The 22,303-nt window shown below is 38.2% G+C and overlaps 1 protein-coding gene across 1 annotated transcript in view; it reads right to left on the bottom strand.

Moving 5' to 3' along the window:
- Nucleotides 1–630: 630 nt before the first annotated feature.
- DHX9 (DExH-box helicase 9) overlaps nt 631–22,303 on the bottom strand; it is a 49,231-nt gene continuing 27,558 nt past the window's right edge. Inside the window, exons 13-28 of the mRNA XM_005540184.4 lie at nt 20,895–21,036; nt 20,443–20,525; nt 14,582–14,738; nt 12,149–12,249; nt 10,830–11,043; nt 10,552–10,646; nt 10,209–10,282; nt 8,922–9,074; nt 7,684–7,844; nt 6,490–6,601; nt 5,674–5,835; nt 5,452–5,579; nt 4,301–4,530; nt 4,034–4,149; nt 2,955–3,155; nt 631–1,314 (exon numbers count right to left, since the gene is read on the bottom strand). Coding sequence (XP_005540241.1) covers nt 948–1,314; nt 2,955–3,155; nt 4,034–4,149; nt 4,301–4,530; nt 5,452–5,579; nt 5,674–5,835; nt 6,490–6,601; nt 7,684–7,844; nt 8,922–9,074; nt 10,209–10,282; nt 10,552–10,646; nt 10,830–11,043; nt 12,149–12,249; nt 14,582–14,738; nt 20,443–20,525; nt 20,895–21,036 — 2,496 coding nt within the window. The 3' untranslated portion in view covers nt 631–947. The remainder of the gene's footprint in view (nt 1,315–2,954; nt 3,156–4,033; nt 4,150–4,300; nt 4,531–5,451; nt 5,580–5,673; nt 5,836–6,489; nt 6,602–7,683; nt 7,845–8,921; nt 9,075–10,208; nt 10,283–10,551; nt 10,647–10,829; nt 11,044–12,148; nt 12,250–14,581; nt 14,739–20,442; nt 20,526–20,894; nt 21,037–22,303) is intronic.

Raw genomic sequence — 22,303 nt, 5'->3', positions numbered from 1 at the left:
AGGAAATCAAGGTTGGAGATAGACTTGTGTGTCTGTAAATATGTGCCATCAGCTTAACTGCTGAAGGTGATCTACAACATATATGCAGGATAAAGGACTTTGAAAAGGAAACCAAGACAAAAATATGACTTGCCCAAGATCATCCACATGGTGGAGAAAAGAATTAAGACAGACCCAGTTCTGTCTAATCCAATACCTTTGCCCTCTCCCATTGCTCAAATGAGAAATCTGCAAATTCACTGGAAACTGTAAAGTGTTATAAATGTATGAACATGTCTATTAAAGTGGCTTAAGAGTTCTAACGGAGTGATTATATTGCTTTTAATTGTCACAGTAGAAACTCACTTAGAAAAGAAAATGCTGGCCTTGGTCTTATTCAAAGACAGAATATGGGAGGAAGCCAAATGTTCAGCCCTAGGTCAAAAGTTTTATTCAGGTTTATGTGGCTTGTACACTTGCCAGTATTTACTTCAAAAGGTAACAATTCCAAGGTGATTTTTCTATTACAAGTAGTATCACTTAGTATACTTTTGAAACATGGTACAACTTCTCTGACATTTAAAATGAACAGATGTAACTGGCATTATAAAATTTTCTAATATATAAGGTCAACAAACTACACGGCAAGTATTCGGTGTAATACTTTATTTTCTACTGTATTAAACGAAAGCCAGGAAAATACCAAGTTATTTAAAGGCAAATCTTTACTCCTTAAAGAAAAAATACAAACTGTGGTATTTTTAAGATAGATCGTTATATTTTACATAATATAAACAAAATCACTAATGCATCTATATGCTTGGTTTCCTTAAACTACAATGAACCACAGAATGGGTGAAAATGCATTTACTTTTTGGTGGCAAATAAACATATTGGAAAAAACACGTAACACATAGCATGCCTTTTTTTCCTTACTGTCTACACACAGGAACTGACATAACCAAGATTTAATAGCCACCACCTCCTCTCCCCTGTCCAAAGTAGCCACCTCCATAGGCCCCCCTACCACCTCCTCGCTGGAATCCCCCAGATCCTCTGTAGCCTCCACTAGGCCCTCTGTAGTCTCCTCCAGAGTTGCCTCTAAAGCCACCTCGGGAAACTCCTCTATAGCCTCCACCAACACCTGCACCATATCCTGCCCGAAAGGAGTTGGGGCTGCCACCATAGCCTCCGCTACCATAGCCTCCGCCACCATAGCCTCCACTGGTATAGCCACCGCCATAGCCTCCACCGCTGTAACTAGAACCTCCCCTTCTATATCCGCTTCCATTGTCGTATCGGGCCATCTTGGGAGGACGTGGACCATCTCCATACCTAGGAAAAGCACAAAACCATCACTTCAGCAAAGCATTCTTATTATTTCCCAACCACTCACCAAATGCACACAGTTAGTTATATTTGAAAATTTAATACATAAAGGGAATGAAGCCAAACGCACAAATCGAAATTGAAACAAAATTGATCTGCTATTCTAAAACAGTCATCAATTATATCCATCTGTTTTTCTGAAGTTCTTTCTGGTTCAATCTCAAAGGTTTTGAATTTTGGCAGTATGTCATTACAACTTTAAGAAGTGCTCTTACTCAGGTCAACAACATAGTGTTCCAAGAAGGCAAGCATTAGGAGAGGGTTCCTGGAGCTGCCAATAAACTATTTGGTCTTTATCACTAAAAGTTTTCCTGCAATAATTCTGAAATACGATTTTGAAAAATGTATATCTAATTTTGAAAAATTCTATCTACTACTGTAATTTAGGCCACCACATATTCATACATCCTAAACTCTCTTACGTATATCCCTTTCTTTCTAGTTTCTGGACTACTATCCCTCATAGAAACAGATTATATATACAAAGGTTCCTTGCTTACCAGCCCTCCTACCAAAAATAATCTCTCTTCTCCTAAACACCCATGAATACTTAATTTGTTATCTGCCTATGATGCTTACTGAATTATCCTATACATTTAAGCACCTAGGAGGGCCACAGTAAAGCCTAGTAAGAACACTGTTTCAGGAGGCATGTTGCCTGGGTTTGAATCTGGTTCTATCAGTTATTAGTTGTATGACCTTGAGTCTTATCTGTGCCCGGTTTCCTTATTTATATTAAAGAGAATGAGGATAACCATCTACCCATTTTATAGACAGACCAAATGCAGTAAGTCATTTTTGATGAGGAATTAGAGGTCATTTTTGGATAACTGGAAGGATTTTAGTACAATAGCATATTATAGTATTACTAAAACACTTAAGGTTTTGGGGTGGTATTGTGACCATGTTCTTAAAAGATATGAAGTGTATTGATGTAAAATGTGGTAGTGCCTACTACTTCATCACAAATGATTAAGGAAATGTACAAAACGCTGAAAATTAGTGAATCTAAACAAAGACTATATGGCTAAACATTGTATCACTTTTCTGCCTTTTTGGCAAGTATCAAGTATTTGTAAATAAAAACTCATGGGCAAAGGAAAAAATTTTAAAACCTGAAGCAAATAAAAATTTTAAGAATTAAGATAAATTTCTCATTTCTTTGCTTTAAGATGTCCATGCTCTTAGTTGTTTAAGATAAACAAAAACACATACACATTGGATAAAGAAGCAATTTAACATCTCATCAATATTTTTTCTTTAGAGATGCCAAAACAGTACCATGGAAAAAGGGCTATCTGGGCTGTGTCACTTCCCTGTCATGTGACCTACTCTGAACTACGTATGTGTATTTGTAAGATCCTTTTCCAACACTACCAATACGCACTGATGCGGTAGACCAATTACTAACAAAGGGACTAACAAAAGTAAATGACATTTTTGTTCTGAGTTTGTTAGATGGAACTAAACTATCTGTATCTAGAATTTTACTTAATAAGGCTTCTATCACTAACTCTAGGAATTCTAGACCTATGAAAGATCTCTCCCCTCTACTTGGTTCAATGAGAAGTTAATATGGTACTCACCGTGTACTGCCAATCATAAGGTTGATACCAGCAGCTGAGGGTCTAGAGATTTGACGGATCATGTTCAGCATACGTTCATTTACAGGGTCCAACTGGCTGATGATAGCAGGTTGTTTGGTTACTTCAACAACAAGAGCCTCCATGGCTGCCCGGAGACCGGTGATACAGGCAGCAGCTTCATGAGATATTTGCAGTTTAATCCTAAAGTGGCGAAAAACATTAAAAGTAAGAGAGGGAGTATATGAAGAAAAAGACCATTATCTCTCAACCTCACACATGGCAAGTTAAAGAATAAATTTAACTTCTTAAGCATTAATATTTTTAAAAACTACTTAAAGTCTATCAAGCCAAATAAAATACAAAAATATATGTAATATATAATAAACAAAAAAAAGTCCGGCAATATGGATCATTCAGACTTATTATTTTTTGAGACACAGTCTTGCTCTGTTGCCCAGGCTGGAGTGCAGTGGCATGATCTTGGCTCACTGCAACCTCTGCCTCCCAGGTTCAAGTGATTCTCCTGCCTCAGCCTCCAGAATAGCTGGGACTACAGGTGTGCGCTACCACACTGGGCTAGATTTTTTGTATTTTTAGTAGAGACAGGTTTCACCATGTTGTCCAGGCTGATCTCGAACTTCCTGAGCCCAACTCATCTGCGGCACCCAGCCAGTCATCCAGACTTTAAAAGAATGAATTAAGAGACCCAGAATGCTGGCATTTTCTAGGTTTTCAAGAATATGATGGCTGAGCCTACTGGCTATCCATTAAGCTCTATTCCATTTTTGCCCAGTGCTTGCCACTAGTTTTGAATCAATATAGAGAGTATGTGAAAGTGTATTCAAGTTTCACTTAGATTGATTCCATAGTGGTGTGCATAGTGGTTAGACATGGCTCAAATTTCTAATGCATCTGCTTCTACTGGTATCCGTTTAAGTATATACTATGCAATTAAGTTAGATATAATTAGTATATATTTAAGTTATAATTAGTATATAATTAAGTTAGATTAGCAGCTGAATTCCATCATATTATAATTCTAAGAATTCAGTTTGGAGTTCACAGCGGAAAATCCATACCAGTCATCTACAAGCACGATCTGCCCATCAGATTGGACTTTCTTGGAGGCAAACAGAAGCAACTGCAGGGGGGTGACTAAAGTCATGCCTTTAGCAGAGATGGCTCGAGTTCGAATCTGCAAATGGAGAAAGAGACAGTACAAAATGGTTGACATTCCAACTTCCAAATACCGCCACATACTGTGCTTTGAAAATCAAAATTCATATTCCTAATGATTGTGAAGACAATTTCAACTTTCAATGTTAACTTTTGTAGTCTTTTCTTACCTTTTCACCAAATACAAAGAAGGGAGATGGGTACTTCATGTCTTGGCTACTAAAAGGACAATTAACAGATGATTTATGGATAAGTGCATTACGTCCTTCAGTGGTGAGAATCTTTCTCTTTTCCTTATGATAGCATACATTGGGGTACACACCAAAGGCCAGGAGGGAGATAACAACATCCAAATTATTATCTGGTCCAGTGTTAGTAAACACTTGTGTCAACAAACAATCTGTTAAGAGGAGCAGAGTGAAAAGAAAAATCAGATAATTGGCTGATCTTCACATTACATGCAAACTATTCAAGAAAATTCAGAGAACTGACTCTTCCTCTCTTCACATAACCTGTCTGTAAAACTTTCTCATCTGCTACTCTTCAATAGTTGTTAGTTGTAGAGAAGATGGAATGATAATCTAAGAGGACACCTACTGGAATGAAGGCTGACGTTTTTACCCAGTCTACACTTTATGAGTACTTAGCTACTGACTGGAAAGCATGACAGTCAACCGCTGAAAGCACAGACATATTTTGTTCTAGACAAACGAGTTCTAGCCTTATAACCTCGTAATTGGATAAATTAAAGACAATTTATACCTTGGTGCCTGTTTCATTACTTATAAAATGCATCTCAAGACTCTAGCACATAAAAAGTTTTCCCTTTCTTATAATTCTGAGGAGAAACTAACATTTCAGCTGGCTTATGACAGAAGAGAACCACTCACTACTCTGTTAAGTTATTCCAATCACAGCCGTTAAAAATTTACCATCTTGCCCAACTACCTTCTGTCTCTCAACAGTCTTATCTCTGGTTATGCATTCCAGTTCTCAATGTTTTAGGAAATAATTCTATATTTTAACCTAGTTGGAAAAGAAAAGTACTACAGTTCATCTTTATATTAAAGCCATTTAAAATTTAATGTGGTAGAATTTACTTCAAGTCTAAATGCTAATCAATTACTTTGCAAACCACTATAAGGTTATCAGCAAAGTACTCATTCTGGGAGCTGGACCAGTATCCATGAGAACTAAGAAATAGTTGGGAATATAGAAAAATCATAGGGTCTAAAATTTGAAGCTAAAATACACTTTGCTGTCAATTTGCATGTACTATATAAATGTCACTTTAAAGGTATCTTAAGAATGGGAGTCTTACCTTCTGGAAACCCAGAATTAATCAAAATCTCTTTGAGTTGAACTTTGGCTTCCCAAGTCATTCTTAGTGTAGCCATATTAAGTCTTTTGTGCTCACAAAAACGTATCTCTGCTTCTTCTCCACCCATTCTAAAATAAATCGGTATGAGAAATCATTCTCTAAGACCCGAGAACTAAATACAAATGAGAAACTACAGACAGACCACCCAAATCTTACTCATACCTAGCATCATCCCAGGCTTGGAATACTGATAAAAGGGCTACGTGATCAGAAAATCTGTTTCCAGCAAAATTTCGATGGATATAGCCCAGCCGCTTTCCTTCATTGATGAAAGGCTCTGGAAAGCAGGTAGCAGCAGCAATGGTACAGATAGCATCTCCCACGCTGAAATACACAAAGACAGTTAAATTCAGACTAGATCACAATATTGTTGCCAGCAGCTCAGGTAGTACTGTCGACTGTGAGTTGCAGTCTTTATGGCTATGATTCTACTTTTATTTGCAATGAAATTGGCTTAACAAAGAACTTTACAGCTGCTCTCTTCAGAATCAGAGAGAAAAAAAAAAAGGTGCGCTGACATTCCAATGGTCACGTACTTACCATAATTATGACCAAGTATATTTTTCCTTTAATATTCTCTCTCTCTTCCCCATCATACCAAATCTCTTTAATCTTCAACATTTTCTGATAAAATAAACCTCTTTTGCTGATGCTGCTCTTTCAAGACCAACTATTAATAACGAGGGACCCTCCCACCCCGGCCTCCCAAAGTACTAGGATTAAAGGTGTGAGCCACATTGCCTGGCCTGCTTTTTACTTATGAGAAATCAGTGCCCGTTTCCCCGTGTTGGGCCCAGATATCCATCTACTGGAACTGTACATTTTTTTCGTGTTATACTTCTCTCAATATTTAAGTATGTCACTTCCCTTAAGAACATTCAGGATTTTTTTGTCTGAGCCAATACTGCTTTTACAGGGAGAAGAAGATTCAGAAATTATTCTACCACTTAATGAAGAGAAATAAAACAAAGCACTTACTAGAAAATACACCCCATTATCATCATTTTCCCAAAACGAGGCTCAATGGGGAGTTTAGCCAGGATTCGTCCCAAAGGAGTCAACTCATCATTGGCATCTAATGCATCAAGCTCTGTGGGGAGATAGTTTTTTGTGAGTAGAAACAAATGAACACTAATTTTAGGCAGACAAAACATTACTTTCTAAATTAAGGTTAAGAGAGTTTAGACTTCCTCTTTTGTCAAGCCACTGCTAGTACCATGTCTATAGTCAACAATTCTCTTTACTCAAAAATAGAACAAAATCAAAATCTGGAGCACTCAACATAAGGAAGGTACAAAACTACATCCTGCAGGTTATAAAAACAAATACAATTCATATTAAGTCTATAAATACAGTATTAACTATAATAGCAGCATAAGTTTCTATATGCCATAAGAAGTCTGACACTCAACTGTTAATGTTTTAGAAAAAAAATAAAATCTGGAGAAAATTCTGAAGTTACATAGCAGATAAATGCTAGATTCAAAATTCAAATTCAGATCTAGCTCCAATGCCCTTAATTTTCACTGCACTATTTTCACTGCTTCTAATAAAACAACTTTAGCAAGAAAACATAAATGTTCCAGGCTGGACGTGGCTCACGCCTGTAATCCCAGCACTTTGGGAGGCTGAGGTGGGTGGATCACTTGAGGTAGGGAGTTTCAGACCAGCCTGGCCAACGTGGTGAAACCCCGTCCCTACTAAAAATACAAAAATTTGCCAGGTGTGGTGGTGTATGCCTGTAGTCTCAGCTACTCGGGAGGTTGAGGCAGAAGAATGGCCTGAACCTGGGAGGTGGAGGTTGCAGTGAGCTGAGATCACGCCACTGCACTCCAGCCTGGGCAATGGAGCGAGATTCTGTCTCAAAAAAGTTCTAAGAGATTCATATGAAATTCTGTGGGTATCCTAAATTATGTTCTGATCTTTAGTACATAGTTAAGAGATGCCTTTTTAAGTTTTCTTTTGTAAAGTAACACTCACTGTCCCTTTCTTCCCTCTCATTGCTCATTAGAACAGGGACTATATTAAGTACCTAAGGTAAGACTGGAGGCCTTGCTATTATTATCACGGCCCTGTTGACTACATCTTGATTCATTTGTTGTGTTATCTGCCAGGATAAGACAGATGGTATGATTAATATCTGTGTCAAGTAGGTTTGCATTTGTTAAGTACCTCTAAGAGTGTGTTCTGCTTCAATCACAGCATCCAAAGGGGGAGGTTCAATTGCTTTGGCCAGAAATTGGCCAATTCCTCCCAGACGCAGAAGTTTTATGCTAAGAGCGATTTCATGCAATGGTGTTCGGAACATCTCTGGTGTCATGTGGGTTTCAAGTCTGAGAGAAAACAAGCATAAAATAACCATCCTCCTTGTATATACACAGATGTTAGTTTAATAAACTTTTTTCAGCAAGGTAATCAGGGATAGAGCTGCCCTTTCCTCATCCTTTTATTTTACAATTACCATCGAACCTTTTATCATTCACTATACACACTGTTGACAAAATTTAATCTGGCTGCATAGTGGTTTCTGACCTATCCTCACAGCTTGATGGCCTTTCCAGCTGAGAAGAAAAATGAAAAAATTATCCAAAATCTCGAATGCTATTAGCTCCACCCATGGTCTCTTCAGGCCTTGCCTGTTGACAAACATGGGTTAAAAACGACAACACCACTTTTTGTAGGATAACTCATACTGACATTTCTCTACAACCTCCCACCTTCCTAGTTCATGTAATTTTAGTGCCACTAGAAAGGCTCTTACAGATGTAACTCTTTAAAATCCAAAACTTTTTGACTTCCGACATGACACTTAAAGGAAATGCTCACTAGAGCATTTTGGATTTCATGTTTTCAGATTAGGGATGCCAAACTGGTAAATACAATGCAAATATTACAAATAAATCAAAATCCACTTCTGGTCCCAAGTATTTCAGTTTTAAAAGAGATATCTGACCTGTATAAATTAACAATAGCAAACACTTATTGGGAGATCATGATGTGCCAGACACTGTTCCAAGTATTTTACATTATTAACTCATTTAATTTCTTATACTAATCCTATGGGTTAGTCATTATTTACCATATTCTTTTTACAACTGAGGAAACAAGAGAGATTAAGTAACTTAGTATTGTATAGAATGAGGAAAACTCAGGCTTAAGGAGTAACCACTTAGTGTTATACAACATATTAGACACAAATAATATTAAAATCTAGGTCTCCATATTTCTAATTCTGGCTTATTCTCTATAAATGATTCATGATGAAGATTCTTAAGAAACATTTACACCTGATTCCAACATGGCTGGCAAAACTTAGATCAGCTTAAATTTGCAGGTTTACATAACTGCATGTCTGTCCCTACAGAGAACAGAACAAAAATCCCTTACTAAAGGTCAAGAATTGGTCTTACCTCTCAAAACGAGCTCGGCTGCACAGGTGAAAGCAGAATCCAGGCCGTACTCGGCCAGCTCGCCCTTTCCGCTGCTCAAGGTTTGTTTTTGATGCCCATACTGTAGCATAGTTGGTCATATTGTTGTGAGCAGTGAAGAGTTTCACTTTCTGCCTACATAGGAAAGACTGGTTAATTCTAAGACTCATGTGTATTATCAATAACTATTACATATCCACTAAGTAGTGAATCCTTTCCACTATGTAGTTAAAGTCATGCCTACTTGTGATGTCTATACATCAATGGCACAAGTAAAAATTATCAATTTGACTGCACACTCCTAGTTGTCAACCTACTGAAACGCAATGTAACATCTACCTGCCACTTACCAGCTGAACTGCCTTGGCCAAACTTTCTATGCCATTACCTACCTTATAAGAGTTTTTTTGTTTTTGTTTTTTGTAAACGTTAAGTAAATTAACAAATGCAAAGCATTTAAATGGAATATGGCACATACACAAAATAAAATAATTATTTAAGTCATCTCTATTCCAAAGTTTAGTGTAACTTTTAGGATATCTATATGTAGTGATGACTGTGTGGTCCTTCTGAACCCCCAAGCAACCTCAGATTCCTTCAATGTTACATACAGAGACAGCTGCCACTAAACTACTGGGACTGGCACAGAATGCTATTTAACATTTCCTAAAACGGATGTTGGCAGCAAATTGTTTTCATTGTCAGGACACACTAAGGAATTATACAGAGAAGTCATGGGGCACAAGTTGGCCAGATATAACCAAGTTTCAACGTTTTTGTCCTTTCAATTGATCAATTACCATGTAATTCCTGTATCTACACAGAATGCCTCCTGGCATATTTTCCAGGTTCATCTCATACCAAAATGAAGACCTTTAATCCATAAAGGAGGGTCCTTCAAGGTAGGATATTTGTCATGTGCTAAACACTGGTTATCTTTATTGATCAAATAGCATGCTATAGTATGTCAGAGATCAATGGAAATACCCAATGGGAAATTAGCGAAACACCAGCAGCCAAGAGCAATGAGAAGTAATCATCAGTTACAGTTTCAAGCTTTGTCACTTTCTACCATAACTGATTTGCAGTAATCAACACAAGTAACTACTCTTAATTATCAATTACCTATAATGCTATATAGATGCACAATAATTTTGGAGATATGAGAACACAGGAGTTTAAAAATAAGGTGTTTTTGATTCTGTTAACTGGTAAGAAGTTTCCAGTTGGTAATACTGGAACAGGCAAATAGGTTTCCCAGTAACTTACTTGCAGGAGTCAATGACATAAACAACATCGTTTATGGTAATGCTTGTTTCAGCAATATTTGTGGACAAAATAACCTGTGAAGAAAGAAAAATTACATTCTTATTACATACTTGAAAGGACTGATTTCCTTATGTAACAAATGACAAGAAAATTACAGAAGTCCTAAAAAGATCACCCAATAACTGATTAATGAACCATCTACTAAGCTCAGAAAGAGAAGACTCCTTTTTTCTTCCTCAATTTAGATGGGTTACAAGTTTTTGGTTAGCTCTTTGAAGGCCTGTAACATTTGTTTAGTCTCTACCTCACTTCCAGTCCCATCACTGTAATGTTTAATATTTACCTTGGTTACTCCAACTGGTACTGGATCAAACACTTTGCGCTGTTCCTCTCGAGGAATCTGAGAATGCAGAGGTAGAATCTGATACCGATGGCTTCCTATATAACAATACAGAACAATCAGGGACTAAAAACAGGAGCTGGTTTCAAACAGCTCTCCATTATACATACTTTTATTCAAAGGTAGAGACAACACAAAATTTTGTTTTCACATACTGGCTAAGGCACTAGCAAAACCACTCATTTTCACTCTCAAATACGTGAGAATTCAAAGATTCATACCAAAATGTGGATTCATTTCCAAATGCTTCTGCATAGTATAAATCAAATTCCAGCCAGGCAAAAAAACCAACACAGCTCCAGGAACATTAAGGGTTTCAATGTACTTAAGTAGAGCTTCGATGAGTTCAAAAGGAGTTTCCTTTTCGTTCAATTGAGACATGCTCAACCTTGTTTCTGGACCATATTCATCACCACAGATCAAGTTGCAATTTGCCTGTAAAAAATGGGGAGACATATTTTGGACTGTCTCAGTTACTACAGCTTATGAGATAAGTCTTCTAGATTTCTTCCACTGACTCTAATGACTTATAATGTCATTATTTATTCTAGTTGACTAGTCACACACTATAGAATACAGAAATTTAATTTCCAAAAACACAGAGCTTACATCAATATACCGAACTTTTCTACTAACTAGTACTTCTCACAGGATAGGACTAAAACTGAAGCACAAACTTTTAAATTTGACTCAAACCTCTCATGGAGCCTTCTACCGAGTATATTTCTTTTTTACTATTACTGAAATAATGTGGTATTCTCCAAAAAGTTTACATTAGAATCAATGATAAAACAAGTTGAGAAAGTTGTTACAATTGTTTTTTTCCTGCTAAATTTTCTAATCTGCTGTTCATTTACATCTTCAGATCTTTTGATTAAAAAGATATAATCTTAGGTTTTCTAGCAAATTCTGTATTGCTGGCTGGCTCAGTCTATATTTCCAGATAATTCATTTTTATACTATCATTTGTCCAACTCTCAAACACTACAAAGTAAGTCTTTCCTGTTTCTCCTAGGAAATCCCTCATCGCTCCCTGATTTAATACTCCATCCACCTGATACTGTCATCTCCAGTCTCCTGTAGCTAAAGCTATAGCTGCTGTCTCTTAAACTTTATTGTATATACAGATCACTTGGGGATCTTGTTAAACTGTAGATTCTGATTCAGTAGATCTAGGGTGGGGCACAGGATTCTGCCTTTCTACCAGTTTCCCAGGTGCTGCAGCCTACTGAAAACACTTTGAGTAGCAAAACCTTATACAATAGTGTTGTCTCTAACCATGCCTGGCCTTTAAACATCGTATTCTTTCTTCTCTTTCTTTTGACCTTTACGCCAGAAATAATTTAACTCGCGATAGAAAATAGCTTGTCACTGAACCTGGAATTTTTTGCAGTAAAATACATCGATTAATCCAAAGGCAGACATTAGAGTTTTTTAAAAAGTTTTCTGTAATGCTAATACACTGCATGTTATATTAACTCATTTTTTCTCTGCATTGACAACTTGCCCATAATGGAAATTCTTCATGAAATTCACTTACATCATCATCCTCACCACCATCATCATCCTTATCCTTCTTCTTCTTGTCTTTTGGTGGAGGAACAAAGTGGGTCATCTGAATGCAGTCTTCCAGAAAATATTCTGCCAGGGACAATCCAGTCAGGTTAAGTACTATCAACTTTCACAATGGGGCAGACTCAAATTCATTTGCTAATTTACAGTTCAAAACTACTTTAATACCCCTCCAGTCTGATTCTTCACAAATGCCAAAAAATTCCAGTAGCAATAACCTTATTTTCCTAATCAAATTCAGTGTTTCCCTCTCTTAGACATTGAAGGAGGGTGAGGTATCTTTTATACATGTTCCCACAGAGTCAGTTGGGGATTCCTCTGTGTATAACATTCAACCAAACGTTTATCTATACACTTCCATTGTGTGGGAGTTATACATGAAATAAGTAACTTCAATACAATATACCATAGTCCATCCTTCCTCTATCAGTAGGCACACACAAAACGGCTTCTAATCTGAAGAAGGATCTCAATGCAAGAACTGGAAGATCTGTTGATCAATTATGCCCGAGATTCTCAGATGGCCCCAGAATGTCTTTATAATCGAAACATCCTCTATATCCAAGACTCCCAAAGTGCCATTCTCATCACATCATATTTAAGGGCACATCTTATCAATATGACTTACTCCTCATGATGTTAAAACCTGATCACCTGTGGTAATGCCTGCCAAGTTTCTCCGCTGTAAAGTTACTCATTTTCCCTTCTTCCCACACTGTACTCTTTAGAAGTTATTAAACGCAGCCCACTCAAGGCTTAGGTAGTTCAGGCCCACTTGTTTGAAAAGTGGGGAGACCATTTACATAAATAATTTAAAATTCTTTTGTAAGAGACACTTGTCGCTACTCTTTTTATTAAACCACTTATTTAAATAGCAGTATAGACACATACGTATTTTATATTTTGGTAATCTAATACCATGCTTTTTCCTCAAACTGTTCCAGCTTTGGCCATTGGGAGCTCTTTCAAGTTGGCTCCTGTGTCTCCTTATCCCCATCGTTATGGGCTTTTAGGCACTTCCTTATTTTAAGGGACAAGATGTTCCAGGCTCATTTTTGTATATACTGTTTCATCCTAGCAGCAGCCATTTCTCTGGTTCCTTTAACTGGAGAAGGGCATTAAAAACAAAATCTGGATGTGGGGCATATCCCTATCTATTGGGTGTCACCGCTTCTACTCCCACTCAGCACACAGAGCTAGGAAAAAATGTGTATGTATACTAACACATGTATCCACATCTACCTGTAATTATTTCTGTATCTATCCACTTGTATCTCCATTTAGCTAAACACAGTTCATACTGATCTCTTTGAGTATAATCCAGTACCATATGGTTTGTTCTGGCAATCCCACTTATTCTTCTCTTTCTAGTAGTAAGAAACTGAGCTCCCACCACTTGCCATTCATTTACTTATATGTCAATTCCAGTACACATATTCAGCAGCTTTAGAATTAACCTGCACCCCAGTGAATTACACTGGCTTAGCCATAACATCACTTCATATCTATCTACACTGTTTCTCTCTTATTTTCATGCCCTCAATTAGAATGTGCCATAATTCTTTTTATTCCCCCACAACTACCAGATGACTATCCTAGAAAACTGTGATAACAACTCCTAAAGATAGTAAAGAAGGCTGGGCGCAGTGGCTCTAGACTGTAATCCCAGCACTTTGGGAGGCTGAGGCAGGCTGACCGCCTGAACGCCTGAGTTCATAACTTTGAGACCAGCTTGGGCAACACGGTGAGACCTTGACTCTACAAAATACACAGAAATTAGCCAGGCGCGGCGGTGTGCACCGGTAGTCCCAGGTACTCAGGAAGCTGAGATGGGAGGACTGGTTGAGCCTGGGAGTCAGAGGTTGCAGTGAGCCACAGCATCACTACACTCCAGTCTGGGCGACAGAGTGAGACCCTGTCTCAGAAAAACAAAAAGATACTAAATAACTCTCACTTATCAGAAATATATAATCTTGATATAAGTCCCTTAATCTTAATTCAAAATCTAGTTGCTGAGGCTCTAAAAAGGATTCTTAATTTGATCCTGGCTGCGCAAACTTTTAATAGTAATTCCCATAATTACCTATACACCACAGTGATTTCCCTTTGATCATACATTTTAATTTTTAAAAGTTTGGCTTCATAAGTAAAGGCCTGGAAACTTAGTGGATATGCAAACTACTCAAGTAGCAAATGAAACCTGGTCTCATTTCTCAGACTGTACTCACTACTGTATAAAAATTACATGTAAGAAACTCCTCAAATATGCTATGATACATTTGATACTATAATTTGGTCTGTATTTTAAGTATTCTTTAAATCATACCTCCAATCTCCAGGATTAAGAAAATACAAACCCTACTGTACAAAAGCTGTTCCTATACCGCCCCCACAATATTACCTTGAACTGGGTAAGTCCTCCCATAAACTTCAATGATGGGGCAATTGAAGAAATATTCACAGAACATGCTGGTATCAATAGTAGCGGACATAAGAACAATGCGAACTTCAGGATAAGCCTGAACCACATCACGCAGTACTACCAGAAGGAAGTCAGTCTATTAAAACACAAACAAAATGTTTGAAATTACATTAAGTTTATACAACAAGCTACGCCTGAAAGAGTTATACAGCCACAAGACATCAATTAAATTCAGTTTCTTAGATGGCTCATAGAAGTGCAAGATAAAGGACCACAGTGGGTCCTTTATCAATTTTTAAGATATCGGTAACAATTTTTTTTTTTTTTGAGACGGAGTCTCGCTCTGTCGCCCAGGCTGGAGTGCAGTGGCGCCATCTCCACTCACTGCAAGCTCCGCCTCCCAGGTTCAAGCCATTCTCCTGCCTCAGCCTCCCGTATAGCTGAGACTATAGGCGTCCGCCACCACGCCTGGCTAATTTTTGTATTTTAGAAGAGACGGGGTTTCACCGTGTTAGCCAAGATGGTCTCGATCTCCTGACCTCGTGATCCGCCCGTCTCGGCCTCCCAAGGTGCTGGGATTACAGGCGTGAGCCACCGCGCCCGGCCAGCAATTTTTAAGAACAGTTGTAAGCCTAACAGTTGTGGAGATTAGAAATGAGTGCTACTGGCCGGGCTCGGTGGCTCACACCTGTAATCCCAGCATTTTGGGAGGTCAAGGCGGGTGGATCATCTGAGGTCAGGAGTTTGAGACCAGCCTGACCAACATGGAGAAACCCTGTTTCTACTAAAAATACAAAACTAGCCCAGTGTGGTGGCACATGCCTGTAATCCCAGGTACTTGGGAGGTTGAGGCAGGATAATCACTTGAACCCGGGAGGGAGAGGCTGCGGTGAGCCAAGCCATATTGGCCAGGCTGGTCTCAAACTCCTGGCCTCAAGTGATCCATCTGCCTCGGCCAACTGTATTTTTAAATTTTACTTACTTTATGGGAATGCATATTTTATGCTGTGTTGGGATTTCCTTTTTTACATACAACAGCGTTGCTAAGAACTTAAGGAGACAATGCTTAACTATTTGTTGTGATCTAGACCTACACTTTCCTATTAGTCCCAACAAGATTATCTCCATGTTTATTAGCCAAATGTTTCCTCTTCTATAAATTGCCTGTATTTTTGCTCATTTTTCTACTAAGTTGTTTAAACTTTTCTTATTGATTTGTAAAAGTTGCTTATATATTCCTATACTAACATATTGGAATCTTCGAGCTTGTGGTTTTCCTTAAAGTATCTTCTGTTTAAACAAATGACCTTAATTTTAATATAGAAGAAAACACTGATCTTTTATTTCAAAGTTAGTGCATTTCATGTTTTCAGCAATCCTTTCCGAAGGTTTAAGACTATGCTGCCCAATACAGTGGCATTAATCTGAATTGAGATGTACTCTAAATGTAAAACACATACCAAATTTTGAAGACATCGTATGAAGAAAAAGAATGCAAAATATCGCCGGGCGCGGTGGCTCACGCCTGTAATCCCAGCACTTTGGGAGGCCGAGGCGGGCGGATCACAAGGTCAGGAGATCGAGACCACGGTGAAACCCCGTCTCTGCTAAAAATACAAAAAAGGCCGGGCGCGGTGGCTCAAGCCTGTAATCCCAGCACTTTGGGAGGCCGAGGCGGGCGGATCACAAGGTCAGGAGATCGAGACCATCCTGGCTGACACGCTGAAACCCCGTCTCTACTAAAAAATACAAAAAAAAAACTAGCCGGGTGAGGTGGCGGGCGCCTGTAGTCCCAGCTACTGGGGAGGCTGAGGCAGGAGAATTGCGTGAACCCGGGAGGCGGAGCCTGCAGTGAGCTGAGATCCGGCCACTGCACTCCAGCCTGGGCGGCAGAGCGAGACTCCGTCTCAAAAAAAAAAATAAAAAAAATAAAAAAAATAAAAAAAAAATAAAAATACAAAAAAAATTAGCTGGGCGCGGTTGTGGGCGCCTGTAGTCCCAGCTACTCGGGAGGCTGAGGCAGGAGAATGGCGTGAACCCGGGAGGCGGAGCTTGCAGTGAGCCGAGATCGCGCCACTGCACTCCAGCCTGGGCGACAGAGCGAGACTCCGTCTCAAAAAAAAAGAATGCAAAGTATCTCAAATGTAACTTTTAAAATTAACTACGTGTTGTAAATATTTTAGATATTCTGGGTTAAATATGTTTAATTTCACCTTTTAAAACATATTAGAAAAATTTAAATTATGTGGCTTACATATTTCTTTTGGACTAGAAGACGCTTTTGTCTAGAAGACGCTTATTTATATTTTTGTATTTTCTACTTCAGTGTTTGAAAAACTCACGTCAACATATTTAAAGTTCTCAATCTATATGGAGTTGATTTTTGTACTTAGTTATGAGGTAGGGAACCGATTTCAACTACTTTGAAATAAACATTAGTTTCCAGTTCCATTTACTTAATTGCTTATTCCCTCTCTCACTGATCTGACATGCCACCACCATCTCCTATGTAACATACAACACACAATGTGGTTTTGTGCCCTGCCTTATCCCATTTGTCAACTCATGTACCTTACTGTCTCGATTACTTTAGCTTCAAAACAAGTCTTGTTATCTGGAAGGAAAGATTCTCCATTCTGCTCTTCTTTAGAAGTACTGGCTATTTGGGGCCATAAATCTATCTTTTTAAGTATTTATAATCACCTCATCAAGTTATATGGAAAACCCTGCTGGGATTTTAATTAGAATTGCATTCAAAATGTGAATCAACTTGAAAATAACTGATATGCTATTAAATCCTTCTATATATAAACACGGTCTTTTCTTTTTCAGTGTTCTGTAATAAAACTTATTTTTCTTGTAGAGATCTTGCATGTTTTTGTTGTTTATTCTTAGGTACTGAAAACTTTGACTACTGCACTGATATTTTTCTTTAAGTTTTATTCTAGCTATTCGTGTAAGTATAAAAAATACAACTGCCTTTGGTATATTAACCTTTTATCCAGCCATATTGTTAAATTCTATTATTTGTAGTAATTGGCATGTAAGTGCACTTGGGTGTTCTATGTCAGGTGACAGAACTAGGTAAGATCCTTGAAAGAGATTGTGAAAAGCTTCTGCAGGTGGGGCACGGTGGCTCACACCTGTAAATCCCAGCACTTTGGGAGGCCGAGGTAGGCAGATCACCTGAGGTCAGTTCAAGTCCAGCTTGGACATGGTGAAACCCCGTCTCTACTAAAAATACAAAAATTAGCCAGGTGTGGTGGTGGGCGCCTACAATCCAGCTACTCGTAGGCTGAGGCAGAACTGCTTGAACTCGGGGGTGGAGGTTGCAGTGAGCTGAGATGCAGCAACTTTACTCTAGCCTGTGCAGAAGAGGGAAACTCCAAGGCAAGACCGGACCAAACCAGATAAGACTGGTCAGGACTGGACTGAACCAGACCGGACTGGAAATGACCAGACCAAACTGGACAGGACTGGACCGGACAAGGTTTCACTGTGAATAGTACACAGACCTCGAGAGACCCATTCACCTCAGCCTCCCAAAGTGCTAGGATTACAGGCGTGAGTCACCGTGCCTGGCCCAGACTTACTTACATCCTAAGTCTTTTAAGCTGACCAAAACCACTTACTGTTTTACAAAAATACCAAGGATAATCCATGACATTATTCCAGTGTTTGGAATAATTTAAACCCTAAGAACACAGCTACATTAACCTATTTGCTTTAGCTTAGTTTTGCCAAAACTCAAGATGTTTAACAACAACAGATAAAAAAGTGAGAGGAGAAATTTTTTTTTTTTTTTTTTTGAGACAGAGTCTCGCTCTGTCGCCCAGGCTGGAGTGCAGTGGCCAGATCTCAGCTCACTGCAAGCTCCGCCTCCCGGGTTTACGCCATTCTCCTGCCTCAGCCTCCCGAGTAGCTGGGACTACAGGCGCCCGCCACCTCGCCCGGCTAGTTTTTTGTATTTTTAGTAGAGACGGGGTTTCACCGTGTTAGCCAGGATGGTCTCGATCTCCTGACCTCGTGATCCACCCGTCTCGGCCTCCCAAAGTGCTGGGATTACAGGCTTGAGCCACCGCGCCCGGCCGAGAAATTTTTAAGAAATGCTTTGAGGCCAGGAGGGTGGATCACCTGAGGTTAGGAGTTTGAGACCAGCCTGGCCAACATGGTGAAATCCTATCTCTACTAAAAATACAAAAAATTCGCCAGGCCTGGTGGCAGGCACCTGTAATCCCAGCTACTTCAGAGGCTGAGGCAAGGAGAATTGCTTAAACCTGGGCGGCAGAGGTTGCAGCGAGCCGAGATCGCACCATTGCACTCTAGCCTGGGTAATAAGGGTGAGACTCCGCCTCAAAAAAAAAAAAAAAAAAAAAAAAAAAAAAAAAATTATGTGTTACAGATTATCTATCATAAGATCTAAAATCCAAATCCTTTTATTAACCTTATTTTAAATTTTATTAAATAAAAAGTACATCAAATAATGTCACATTTCAAGCATAACAGTCAAAAAAATTTAACTGTTATGCTTAAAATTGGGAAATTCCCAATCCCTGGACACTACTGATTTGTCACCACAGACCAGATTTGCTTTTTTCTAAAATTTCATATGCATAAAATTATATGGTAAGTATTCTTGTCTCTAGCTTATTTCTTTTAGAATGTTTTAAAATTTATCTATACTGATGGATGATCAATCAGTACTTTATTTCTTTTTATTGCTGAGTACTATTCAATTTTATGACTTGTGATATTATGAAATATATATTTGGTCTTTGACCCCCTTTCCTGGTATATAACTCCCAAAATACTTAGAAACTCTGAAGTTATGTCTTGTGTTTGCTAATGATTGACTGAACTTACGGCTGATAGCCCCTGGGTAACTTCAGGATGGGGGATGGGAGAAGAAAAAAAAAAAAAAGAAGAAATGCTTTGAGTCACAGTTGACAGTTTATATAAGCATGCTGCCCATGCACTGAAATCTTTGAAAGACACTATACTACTTGGCTTGGATATTGTTTCATATCACTTAATTGCATAGCAAGTTGATTTTACACAGGTTTTGCCAAGGACCAAAAGAGGGGTTGGAAATAAATTCTAGTTTCTTCCTAATTTTGGCATGATTCTCATTAACATCTGAAAAGATCAGAGCTGAAAGCATCTAAAAAGACTCTTAATTATAGGCTAGGCACAATGGCTCATGCCTGTAATCCCAGCATTTTGGGAGGCTAAGGCAGGTGGATCACCTGAGGTCAGGAGTTCGATACCAGCCTGACCATCATGATGAAACCCTGTCTCTACTGAAAATACAAAAATCGATCAGGCATGGTGTCCCAGCTACTCAGGAGGCTGAGGCAGAATTGCCTGAATGCGGGAGGCGGAGGTTGCTGTGAGCCGAGATCGTGCCACTGCACTCCAGCCTGGGTGACAGAGTGAGAATCTGTCTCAAAAACAACAACAACAACAACAAAAAACCATTATAAAATCTATCATAAACTTCCAATTCAAGGAAAAACGAATCATAAAAATTCCATCAGCTATTTAGTCATAAATCATTAGTTCAATTGCTGAATTATGCCAGCTATTATTGCAGTTATACTTTACGATATAGGTCTTCACCTCCAGAATGCTTTGTGTAAAGTTTAATACGAGGAAAAAAACAAACAAAAAAAAGATTGAAGAATCTCGCTAAAAAAGGATTTTCAACATCTTAGTGATTGAAGTTCATGGTTTTGATAATGATAAAAACGGGGAAAATGGAAAACAAAGCAAAGACATTCTACTGATTTCTGTTAGAAATAGCAGAATTAGTACCTTATTGTACCTCTCAAGTTACTTACATTAATGTCTCTTTCATGTATTTCATCTACAATTACATGACTGATTCCTCGAATGCCTGCTTCTAATTTTCTTAGGAGTACACCTTGAAAAGAAAAACAAGCAACAAACTATAGAAAAGTTCAAAGAAGCAAATCTCTGAACAATTATATTTCAACTAGGATACCCCAGCATCATTTTAGAAAACAATCACATTTACACTTAAACTATTAAAAAGTGATAATGTACTATGAAATACAGTTTTCAATGATTTTATGATTTCATTTTCTCTAAGCTACAAGATCTAATGGGTATATCATACTTTCCACGAAGGAAAAAACTGCCAAGTTTCATTTAAACGAGAAATCTGAGACTGGCTCATTACTTCTTTCCAGTCATTCTGTTCTGCTATCAAGTTTTCTTCACTAACACCACAATATGGACCTCAAATGAAAGATCAAAATACATTACTGACCTACAGTACAAAACATTATACTGGCATGAGGACGAGGAAGTATAGACTCAAATCGAACACTGTAGCCACAGCTTTTTCCAGGCTCTTCTCCTCTTTCAAATGCAACTCTCTCTGCCACAGAAACTGCACTGATTCTTCTGGGCTGAGACAGAAAAAAAGTAAAGCGACTTAACAACTACAAAGTTAGATACACTTATTAGCATTTTTGGATTATTGTAGTAATCCAGCTGAATAATTAACAGAAACAATAAATGTACAAAAAATACTATTTGATTCTATGGCAGACTAACTTAAATGTTGTTTTTCATTTTGTATATAAAATGATTCTACAATTTGTCATTGTCTCCAACTCTTAAATAGTATTCAAAGTGATTTTCCAGTAACAGGGCACAGCATACGTAGGGGAGTTTGTTTTTTTAACTGATTGCCACACTAAAAACACAGTTTTAGAAAATTATTTAACTGAGACCTATGGGAATCAGGAAGGTGAACAATTGCCTTCTTGGCCATACGTACTGTGACAACCTTCTGCTCAGTTATTAACTCAGCAAACAAACATTCAATGCACTTTTGCATCAGGTGCCAGAGAAGGTGCTAGAGATAGGAAACTGAAATCACTGTTTTTGATGAGCTCACACAGCAGGAAAAACTGTGTATTGCTATTTCCAACAATCAATCTGCAAGACTCTAAGCGGAATGCTATAGATTAAGCGTTGGACCTTTTTATGGAAACTCTTCTGAAGTGTTCCATGTCTTCTAAGTACAAAAACAATCTTTACTTGGTGGATACTATGAGGACATGCCTAATGTACAGCTACAGAGGTACACGAAGATTTATATACTGCATGCTTTTAAGTTGCCTTGGGTTTGATTCTGTCTAAAAGTTCCTGATGACAGGCTAGATTTCAGTTCCTTGTTTGAGAAAACTTTTTCTGAGTTTCATACTTACTTAAGTACCTATTTGATATCTCATGTTAGGACATGACTAGGAAACCAGAGGCTGATGTAATATTTAATATAAAACATGATTTTAATTTCTATTCTCCTAATACAAGAGTTAATTAGGGTATGAGGCTAGTAACATGTAAAAGTATACTATCACTGGGCTCATATTTATCCTGCCCATAAAGATAGAAGAATGAAAGCTACTTTGTTGAACACACTGTGTAGAATTTTGGTAGCTTTTACCGATCACTATCTTCTTTGTACTAAACAATCCTTTCAATAATCTTATTTAGCAATGGGTAAGGATTTTTCCAGCTATTTCACCATTTTCTTGAATTTCTCTATAGTTCATAGAAATTACCGAAGTTCTGAAGGTTCAACTCCTGTAAGTCAGATCAGCTGTTTAAATATCAACACATCAAATATACACACTTTCATCCAGAGATTCAGTGAGAACAAAATGA

This window comes from Macaca fascicularis, chromosome 1, assembly GCF_037993035.2.
Source record: "Macaca fascicularis isolate 582-1 chromosome 1, T2T-MFA8v1.1".
Classification (NCBI taxonomy): Eukaryota; Metazoa; Chordata; class Mammalia; order Primates; family Cercopithecidae; genus Macaca; species Macaca fascicularis.
This window is presented reverse-complemented; position numbering and strand designations above follow the sequence as displayed.